We start from the raw sequence: 11365 nt of genomic DNA, 5'->3' as shown, positions 1-11365 counted from the left end.
TGTTTCAAAACGTCCCCATAAGTGCTGAAATTAAAATGCTTACAGTACTGTAAATACAGTTTTTCACATTAGGCAAAAACACTTAAATGACCCAACAAAATTCCAGAAATTCTTATTTTCCAATATTATATATCCAATGTGTAATCAAAGGTGTGAATCAATGAGACATCTCTACAATCATTCATGCAAAAAACATGTTGTTTTTCAGATATAATTGCAAATGTAAGAAAGTCAATGAACGTAATTAATGAAATTGAATGAAAATAAGAATCACGGAAGGTTTAGCACGCATTAGTTTGCATGAAGCCTGTCTTGAGCATTTGGCCATAAATTCTCATCCACATCACAGTGAATGTCCTCATTATTCATGCACCGCAGGAAAAACCTTTTGACATGGCTAATCCAAGCTTGACATTGGTCTGCATTGATGTCGTCGAATGCCTCATTCATGGCTAGAAGTAGGTTGGCTCGCTCATGGGGATGGCGATCGTACAGCTTCCACCTCCATGCTGAAAAAGATTCCTCAAWAGGGTTGAGGAAAGAAGAGTATAGGGTCACGAATTGGGGATGGGCCCAAAACCATGCCTGAACCACCTCTGCAGGGTGGAACCTGACATTGTCACACTCAGTGACATAGMTACCCCTTCACCTTGACAGGCCTGCTCAATTTCATTGAGAAACATAATGAGATGTGCAGCGTTGTAGGATCCAAGTAATGCCCTACATCCTACCACACCATCCTCAGAAATAGCTGCGTGATTGAGATGTTTCCCCCACATTGTCCAGGCACTTGGACGGTTGCCCGTTGGACGATGAGTTTCCGCCCACAGCGCTGAGTTTTGTCCAGGTTGAAGCCCACTTCACAGCAGCATCAAGCACCATCACCCTCTAAAATATATTTGGGTTCTTTTTACAGTATAGTTACACTATGATATTGTGATGTAGCATGTGCATCCATTAGTAACAGTAATACTGTATATAGTGCTGTACCTGAACATACTTGGCCTGCAGTTGTGTCACCCGGTTGCTGTTTCTCTCAAAAGGCATCAGGTAAATGTGTTTCATAGATACTTGGTGCCTCTTCAAAAGGTGGGCCATTGTTGYTAGGCTGATGGATGTCACATTGGCAAAGGTGTCATCTTTCTCCTCAATGGCCTGCTTTATTTCGGACAGCCGTATGTCATTCCTGGCCCTCACCATMTCCACCACTGCCCACTCCTGCTGGTCAGTCAGCACACGGCCACGGCCACCACCATGGGGTCTTCTGTCGGTTCTGAGGGTAGAACAGATTATACTGTCAATAGATCATACTGTAACATGTTTTGTGAATTTACATGCATTACAATATGTAATTTACTGTAAAGGTAAAGCATAGTGCATATCCTCAAGACTTACCGGGTTTTCTTGGTGAAATTTTCTCAGGATCAAATTGACAGTTTCAGATTGGGGTAAACTAATCTGTCAGCTCTGCCATGGTAAGGCCTCTGTTCAACACATGTTCAACAACGATGGCCCCGATTTCATTAGACACAACAGTTCCCTGCCGTCTGCCTCCCTCTCTCTGATGTCCACCTTTTTGATGGGGCCCATGACCACCCCTTTGACCTCTTTGATGGGGCCCATGACCACCCCTTTGACCTCTTTGATGGGGCCCATGCCCAACGCTTTGACCTCTTTGATGGGGCCCAAGCCCACCTGTTTGACCTCTTTGATGGGGCCCATGACCACCCCTTTGACCTCTTTGACGGGGCCCATGCCCAACGCTTTGACCTCTTTGATGGGGCCCAAGCCCACCTGTTTGACGGGGCCCAAGCCCACCTCTCTGACAGACCCCTTGTCCACGAGCTCTTTGATTTCCACCTCTCCCTTACTGTCTTTCCTGCTCCATGTTGAAATCAATTAGCATTAACTAGTATTCATTATGTATGGTTATCATGCATCATACATGTCATTTAGATGTTTATACTTTACAAACGCAACATTTTATTTTTGTAGTTCTCAAAATACATATAGTGGACAAACCAGTTTAAAATCTATAGGTTTACCAAACGGTTAAGTGGTTAGTTAAAGTTTTTGAAACAACAGCCTTTTTCATGATCTGTTTTGAGTTTGTACAGAATTTWACCGCATACTTGTGAAAACAGGACCAAAGTGCTAAAAACCAAAACGAATAAACTGAGTGTTAAAAATGCTGGTTCAGGAACAGCCAATGTGATGAGAGGAGTTTTGTCTTGTGCTCACACTTTCATGGTTGCATTCCATCAACAGCATCCACAGCGAAGGATGCCACGTACTCTGAAATTTCAATTCCCAAAGCCGGACGCAACCAGCCATCTACCGACACTAATGGTATGTGTGTGTGTAGGTGTGTGTGTGGGTAGGTGCGTGCGTGGGTGAATATGTGCGGGATTGTGTGGGTCAGATGAAGTCAGTGCAAAGTGCAAGCTAGGCAAAACAATGAGGAAGTTTCCTACATATGGGTGAAAAAAAAGTTTACAAGATGCAGAACAGATTCTATTTTAGCATTTTTGTCAAAAACCATGTTCCTTGCTCCTACGAGTCATACACTGAGTGTACAAAACATGAGGCACACCTTCCTAATATTGAGTTGCACCCCCTTTTGCCATCAGAACTGCCCCAATTTGTCGGTACATGGACTCTACAAGGTGTTGAAAACGTTCCACAGGGATGCTGGCCCATGTTGACTCCAATGTAGTGTCAAGTTGGCTGGATGTCCTTTGGGTGGTGGGCCATTCTTGATACACACAAGAAACTGTTGAGCTTGAAAAACCCAGCAGTGTTGCAGTTCTTGACACACTCAAACCGGTGCGCCTGGCACCTACGACCATACCCCGTTCAAAGGCACTTAAATCTTTTGTCTTGCCCATTCACCCTCTGAATGACACACACAATCTATGTAACAATTATCTCAAGGCTTAAAAATCCTTCTTTAACCTGTCTCCTCCCCTTCATCTACACTGATTGGTGGATTTAACAAGTGACAGCAATACTGGGTCATAGCTTTCACCTGGATTCACCTGGTCAGTCTATGTCATAGAAAGAGCAGGTGAGCAATCCCAAGTACTTATCTGCCGCTGCCACTACAGCTATTTTCTGTTACTTTCAATTCATTTCTGCGGTACAATTAACAACCATGGCAATAAATGCTAAAAAGCCCACCGTACTGAAGCACCTATTCTTCCAATCACTCTTGATCTCCGCCTACTCCCAGGAATGCTCCCACCCTGTACCCATCTTCCTCTACCACTCTCTTCACTGCTTAGGCATACAACACTTTCTGTTCTATTCTGACCCTGGCAACCTCAATCTGCCTTTCTCTCACCGGACYCCTCCGATCTCCATCCCCATGATCATCCTCARAACTAACACAACTTTCTKCACCGATACCACACATTCCTTCGTCTCATGCCCTCCTGCACACTTCTCACATCTGGGCATGTCCCTCCTACACACTGCTGCAATATGCCCATAAACATGACAGCTAAAACACAGTAATATTTTCGTAACAAACTCTCACGTGATAACTGACACTTCCTACATTGACCTTATCTGGTAACGACTCTGCATCAAAACTCAGCATGATAGACAATGTCTTCTCCGTTTGCCCACCGTATCTACGTCTCATCAAGTGGCGGGTGTCACAGACACTGGGAATCTTCCATTTCAACTGCTCCTCCTCAACACTTAATGCCACTCTCGTTATCACTCCTTTCGACGGCTCCTTGCTCCAGAGAACAAAGCACGGCACAATTCTTGTCCCTAATCTCGTAATCCGGAGCGCCCTCTCGGGGGAGGAAATATAATAAATCATCACGAGTCCATTCCGAGTTACTTTCACCAACTCAAGTCCCCAACCTCCCCTCCACCCAACCTGACAACACATATAGATCAACCAAATAACAAGGCTACCCAGTGTGGAAGCGGTCTAAGGCACTGCATCACAGTGCTAGAGGTGTCACTACAGACCCTGGTTCGATTCTGGGCTGTATCACAATCAGCTGTGATCGGGAGTCCCATAGGGTGGCGCACAATTGGCCCAGTGTCATCCTGATTAGAGTTTGGCCGGTGTAGGCTGTCATTGTAAATAAGAATGAGTTCTTAACTGACTTTCCTAGTTAAATAAAATAAATCAATTCTCTCTACAAATCTCACCCCCACTGGGCCAAAATCATCCTTATCAGCCTTGGGACGACGCCCGAACTCGGCAATCTCCTCACTCTCAACAAGTTCCATCTCTGAACTACTGGAGCACGTATCCCAGTTTTTGCACTTGAAGCACTGGAGATCTGGTGCTTATCCTTGGCACCACTCTTCCAGGCTGAATGCCCACTTTAGCACTGCACCTCCAGAGCGCAGGCACAGGTTGAACCGGGCTGTGGGGGAGCACTGGAGATCTGGTGCTTAGAACTTGCACCGCTCCTCGTGGCTGAATGCCCACTTTAGCCCGGCACGAGCGGAGCGCAGGCACAGGACACACTGAGCTGTCCCAGCGCACCGGAGACACAGTGTGCAGAGCCGGCGCAGGATACCCTGGGCCGAAACAGCGCACCGGAGACCAAGAGCACTGAGCTGGCACAATCCGCCCTGGCTGGATGCCCACTCTAGCGTGGCACTTGCAGAGAGCTGGTTCCGAGCGCACCGGGCTGTGCAGGCACCCTGTAGAAACCGTGCGCTTTACCGCATAACACGGTGCCTACCCGGTCACTCGCTCCCCGCGGTAAGCACGGGGAGTTGGCTCAGGTCTATAACCTGACTCCGCCAATCTACCCGTGTCCCTCCCCCCAAAAATGTTTTGGGGCTGCCTCTCATGCATGCTTTATCGTGCCAACTCCTTGTATCTTCGCCGTTCTGCTTTTGCTGCTTCTATCTCCTCCTTAGGACGGCGATATTCTCCAGCCTGTGCCCAGGGTCCCTTGCCTTCCAGTATCTCCTCCCATGTCCACTCCTCCAGAAAACTCTGCTTGGTCTTTTTGTGGTGGGAGCTTCTGTAACGCTCGTCTGAAGAAGTAGACCAAGGTGCAGCGTGGTAAGTGTTCATGATTCTTTAAGTACTCAGAACACCAAACAAAAACAACAAAAGGAATAACGAACGTCACGTTCTGCATGCTTCACAGAGCTAACAAAAAACAAGATCCCACAACATAGGTGGGAAAAAAGGCTACCTAAGTATGATTCCCAATCAGAGACAACGATAGACAGCTGCCTCTGATTGGGAACCACACTCGGCCAAACACAAAGAAATACAACACATAGAATGCCCACCCCACATCACACCCTGACCTAACTAAATAGAGAAATAAAACGGCTCTCTAAGGGCAGGGCGTGACACACCCCGACCGCCTCTCCGCCCACTAAGGATTATTTGTCGACTCAGAATGATTTAGCCGGAGTGTATTTTCTGTCGCGTCAGTTAAAATAATGGCCACCATAGATTTCAAGATATTTTGCGTCATTTTTTACGTGGTTGCGTCATATTTCYTTGCATACTTTCTGTTGAAGTTTGCATCGATGCATGCTTCAAAATATGTACAAACAGAGTACGCATTTGAGAAGTGCCCTCCATGCTCCGTTTTGCATACTTTCATTTGGAATRATACTCTGACCCTCCCGTGCTCCAATTTGCGTGCTCTGAGTACGGTAGTATGCATTTGAGAAACACCCACAGCATAAGCTTTCTTCATGTTTGATGATTTCATGTCTAACATACAATAAAATGAAGTAGCGAGTGTTATAGGTTGTCAGTTTAATTCATTCTCTGTCTCCTCAGCTGGTGACCCTGATTCTCAGGAGGGGTCAAAGGTCAAACCAGGTGGATATGACCCTGTCAAAGTGGTCCTGGTGACACTCTGTGTTCTTCTGATGGGTGCTGTCATTGGACTTGTGTTCCTGTGTGAGTGACCTAGATAGTGGAGGTGGCTAGTCTAAAGCAGATTCTATATCGGAGACAGATTCGTAGAGGTTCTTGTCCAGAGCTATGAATATACAGAAATATCTAGGCACATTTTTAGCGCAAGAGCTGGAAAATCCCCACAGTACTGCTTCAAATGGATAAATGTTTCATGCCAGGTCATTGTCTAATTTCTGTAACAACGTAACTGATACAATATAAAAATGTTGGTGAATAAAATGAATAGCTATTTGTAATACTTTTCACAATCAACTAATATTACATTATCATGCAGAAMAATGTTGGGGTCAGATTCCTACAATTTAAAATGTATGTCTTTTTGCAATCAGATATCAGCAACCTGCCAACCAAAAACACAGAGCTCCAAATTCTGCAAGCGGCTTACYATCAAAATCTTACATCAGGTGAGTTTAATTTCACACAAAGAAAATGTTCACATCGGTTTTCTGATATAACTGTTGTTTATATGTAGCTGGATGTAGGTAACTTGAGTCAGAGTTGTTATCTTTTGGCAACTAGCTTTAATGATCAAAAACAGAGAGCTTCAAGAACTGCAAGACAAGATCAAAGATCTTCAGAAGGAACGTGCAGGTGAGTGACACACAGATATGACCCTCCAATTAAATTGTATTGTCTGCCACTAATACAGCCTTTCCATTGAATCCAGTGACATTTTCATCCTTATAGAATAATATTAGAAAAAAGTGTAGCTTTTGTTATTGCTAAACACTCTCAGTGTTGGATAATTCCAAAAAGTATGGATTCCAATGTCACGCTGTGAAAATGATGCAGGTTGGCATTTATTGTCATGACTCTTGCCCTGCAGCGTGGTCACCAGCTGGCACAGCCACAAAGTCATAAAATCTGATTTTAAACCGAACCCTAACCTTAACCTTAATCTCAACCACACTGCTAGCCCAACCCTTAAATGAAGACCAAACAGCTCATTTTTGTTTTCATAATCTTTGTGAGGCCCATCTAGCGGGAGTCGCTCAGTTCTGCCTTCAGGGCAGGATTCATGGCAATAAACTTCAACCTGCGAAAAGCATAATTATCTTTAATTCACAACAGTTCYGCAACAAAATGAAGAATTGAYAAAGCAGAAAKCTRCACCCTCTTGCCCTACAAACASAGGTGAGATTARARTATGAGGGAATGTGTTTACTCATAGATGTAGTAMGTTGTATTAAGWTAAAAACCTGTTTCAGATAGCAATCCTGAGTTAAACTCAAAACTACTTCAAATCAAGTTGTCAACTTCAGAGGCAGTCGATTTTTGTTTTAGTCCCTCCTTATTCATTGATGCAACAATATAGCATACTTGAATAGTTGTGAAATAATCATACAGTATGTCTCATATCCACATGGATTGTACACGATCAGTAACATGAGAACAAAAGGCATTTGACTATAGGTAGGCGTAGAGATCAGTGCAGTGTACTGACAATGGCATTGGGTATATCTGTTCTCTCCACAGGGAATAAAGACTGTCCTAAACCTAGGAACTGTGCTGAAGACTGGGAGTATTATGGGGGGAAGTGCTATTACTTCTCCCCTGATAAACTGACCTGGGTTCAGAGTCGGGATGAGTGTATCACCAGGGGGGGACACCTTGTCATCATAGGGAGCCGAGAGGAGCAGGTATGAATCTATTACTGATTCTCTCAGTTGTTTTGATGCACATTTTTCCTTTCCTCTACTGACATAGAAATTACAATAAATCTTGACATAATTCTTCAAACAATGTTTCTGGTGAAGAAATTCTTAGATCAGCAAATTGGTACAAAAATGCTTAATAAACCTGAAGACAAGTTCTGGATTGGGCTGACGGACAGTACAAACGAGAATGAGTGGTTATGGGTAGACAATTCATCTCTCAATCCAAGCACAAGGTTTGAATGCATGTTTAAATCAATATCACAATACATTCCCCCTAGACGAAAACGTATTATGATCATACCTCTGATGTATTATCATCCTTCAATCCATAGATTCTGGCTTGGTAACAAGGAGCCTGATGACTGGAAAGGAGAAAAAGGAGAATATCCCGAGGGTGAAGACTGTGCTAGAATGGGGGAACCGAGTGGTACTGAAGACGGCAAGAGTTGGTTGGATTTCAACTGTAATYAGACTCAAAGAAGAATATGTGAGACAAAATCGCCCTTGTGAAACAGTATCTTTAAGAAACCCAACAGTTTCTTAAATATGTCTCTGAACAACACCAAAGTATTTTTTGCTGGCATTGATAAAAAGGAGGAGAAACTATATTGTGACTGGTTTACAGGAGATTACTGCTGATATTCACATATCTTTCTTTGTACATACATGTTTTATGCTTTTCATGCTATGGTGTGAAACAAACCAAATCCGCAACTGAGTCTAATGAAAAACATGTCAGATATATTCAGTTCACYCCTCTTCACTTCTCYGTAGGCTACAGGTGTTGGATCTTAATTTGCWGAGTATTGTTGTTGCAATAGGATTTGAACTTTAGTCCTTCAATCAAGTCAAATGTTGCTTGATTGGTGGTTAAGCTGTTACCTGGCCAAATTTAGGCTACATGAAAAGTGCAATATTGTTAATTAAGTTTGTGGGTTTTCAATTAATTTATGTAAATCATGAAATATATCTGCATTTTGCGGTGCAGGAAAATTCTCAGCAACAAAAGAGTGATAAAATAAAATCCTACACCTGTACATCATCCTCAGTTTCTTTTGTACATGTATATTTCTACTTATCAGTGCTGTCTCTAGGCTAGTCATTTGAGAAAAAAATATTGTGTGTATATCCAAACATCAGGAAACCATTGCATTAATAAAGTGTCAAAAGTAAAATTAGTTTTTTTCAGCAGTTTATTTATTAAGAAGACTTGTCTTACCTACAGTAGTTCAGGGGCTAGAAAAAGTAGAGATGCCAGAATGCCTACTGTACACTTCTCTAGTGGTGTATCATGAATATTCAAAAGGTTGAAAATAAAGAATTGTCATTTGAGGTTTAACACAAAGCTTTAAAGTTAGTGTATTAAAGGGATGAATTAGTGTCTCCATACCCACCACATGTACATGCTGCTTTGCAGTAGTCTGAGAGATCACTATTCATTATTAGATTACCAAGATGGTGAAATGGAGCCTCATACATGGTCAGTGGTGATTTTAGCATGTAAATCTTGATGTGACAAACTCCACCATTTTTTTTTTAGATGCATGCCAGCAAAGCCACTACACAACACAACACTAAACAATACACAAATTTCACTATAACGATGACAAATAAACTGTTAGGGCCTACATAAAGCTGTCCCAACACCTTATCAATGCTACACCTGGCTATCAGGGGAGCCTTGTTTGACAGAGAAACAGTTCATTCAGCCTCATTTACTGCCTTTCAAAAAAACATAGCTGATATGGCTGACTTGCTTAAACAAAAGTGGATCCTACTGACAATTGAGATGTACAAACTAGAGCATAAGGGGACGACGGGCGAATAAGAAACAATCTGTAATTTCGATTAAGACATTAATGAGCGAGCTAGGACAGACGAAGTCCATTCAGAAAGTATTCAGACCCATTTCCTTTTTCTACATTTTGTTTCATTACAGTCGTATTCTAAAATGGATTACATTTTTTTTTAAATCTCATCAATCTACACACAATACCCCATAATTACAAAGCGAAAACAGGTTTTCGCTTTGTAACAAGACCCAGAAAGAACATTTGCTATGAGACTACAAATTGAGCTTAGGTGCATCCTGTTTCCATTGATCATCCTTGAGATGTTTCTACAACTTGATTGGAATCAACCCGTGGTAAATTCAATTGATTGGACATGATTTGTAAAGGCACACACCTGTCTATATAAGGTCCCACAGTTGACAGTGTATATCAGAGCAAAAACCATGCCATGAGGTCGAAGGAATTGTCTGTAGAGCTCCGAGACAGGATTGTGTCGAGGCACAGATCTGGGGAGAGTTCCTCTGTGGAGATGGGAGAACCTTCCAGAAGGACAACCAACTCTGCAGCACTCCACCAATCAGGCCTTTATGGTAGAGTGGCCAGACGGAAGCCACTCCTCAGTAAAAGGCACATGAGATCCCACTTGGAGTTTGCCAAAAGGCACCTAAAGGACTCTCAGACCATGAGAAACAAGATTCTCTGGTCTGATGAAACCAAGATTGAACTCTGGCCTGAATGCCTAGCGTCACGCCTGGAGGAAACCTGGCACCATCCCTACAGTGAAGCATGGTGGTTGCATCATCATGCTGTGGGGATGTTTTTCAGCGGCAGGGACTGGGAGACTAGTCAGGATCAAGGAAAAGATGAACGGAGCAAAGTACACAGATCATTGATGAAAACCTGCTCCAGAGAGCTCAGGACCTCAGAATGGGGTGAAGGTTCACCTTCCAACAGGACAATGACCCTAAGCACACAGCCAAGACAACGCAGGAGTGGCTTTGGGACAAGTCTCTGAATGTCCTTGAGTGGCCCAGCCAGAGCCCGGACTTCAACCCGATTGAACATCTCTGGAGAGACCTGAAAATAGCTGTGCAGCGACGCTCCCCATCCAGCCTGACAGAGCTTGAGAGGATCTGCAGAGAAGAATGAGAGAAACTCCCCAAATACAAGTGTYTGTGTAGTGTCATACCCAAGAAGACTCAAGGCTGTAATCGCTGCCAAAGGTGCTTCAGCAAAGTACTGAGTTAAGGGTCTGAATAATTACGTAAATGTTATATTTCAGTTTTTTTTTCATCAATTTGAAAAAATTCTAAAAACCTGTTTTTCGCTCTGTCGTTATGGGGTATTGTGTGCAGATTGATGAAGAAAAAATATTTACTACATTTCAGCATTTCTGAAATGTACAGCAACAGAATTCAGAGCATGGGCCGTTCTTACAGTATTCTCCTTTCTAAGACAGTCTATAGGCTACATGTGCACCACCAAGTCAGAACACTAGGCTAAGTTATGGACCAAATTATTAGGGTGAGGCACATGGGTTGCTAACAGCTTACTACACAACATAGTTAATATTACTTCCTTAGCTACAGTATACATATCTCCCTGGCATATTACATCATTTATGCAGCAGTACACAGTACATTTTTGGACTCACCTTGTTGTGCTACAGTATGCTCACATGAACAGGAAGGTTGGGCGGCGGTCCTTCGTGGGCAAATTTTGTCATCAAACTTTGTCATCAAAGTCTGCAATTCTCTGTATTTATGGTGCTTTCAATGCAACTGTGAAAAAAACAAGGTTGAATCATGACGTCAGTGATCTTCAGGTCGGAGCTCTAGAAAGAGGCCGAGTTCCCATCTTGCAATTCCGAGTTGGATGACCGTTTAAAATTTCCCAGCCTCCCGGGTGGCGCAGTGGTCTAAGGCACTGCATCGCAGCTGTGCCACCAGAGATTCTGCGTTCGAGCCCAGGCTCTGTCGCAGTCG

General features: G+C 43.3%; 1 protein-coding gene across 1 annotated transcript; it reads left to right on the top strand.

The window, feature by feature from the left end:
* The first annotated feature begins 1753 nt into the window (after window positions 1–1753).
* Window positions 1754–8460, top strand: LOC111956011 (C-type lectin domain family 4 member F-like). Its single transcript, XM_070436251.1, has 9 exons — window positions 1754–1796; window positions 2269–2349; window positions 5789–5911; window positions 6259–6333; window positions 6449–6520; window positions 7001–7063; window positions 7406–7569; window positions 7687–7820; window positions 7920–8460. The coding sequence occupies exons 1-9, from the start codon at window positions 1754–1756 to the stop codon at window positions 8095–8097; spliced, it is 933 nt and encodes a 310-aa protein (XP_070292352.1). The 3' UTR covers window positions 8098–8460.
* The last annotated feature ends 2905 nt before the right edge of the window (window positions 8461–11365 follow it).

This window comes from Salvelinus sp. IW2-2015, linkage group LG31, assembly GCF_002910315.2.
Source record: "Salvelinus sp. IW2-2015 linkage group LG31, ASM291031v2, whole genome shotgun sequence".
Classification (NCBI taxonomy): domain Eukaryota; kingdom Metazoa; phylum Chordata; class Actinopteri; order Salmoniformes; family Salmonidae; genus Salvelinus; species Salvelinus sp. IW2-2015.
The sequence above is the reverse complement of the archived record's forward strand: the minus strand, read 5'-3'. Positions and strand labels throughout refer to the sequence as shown.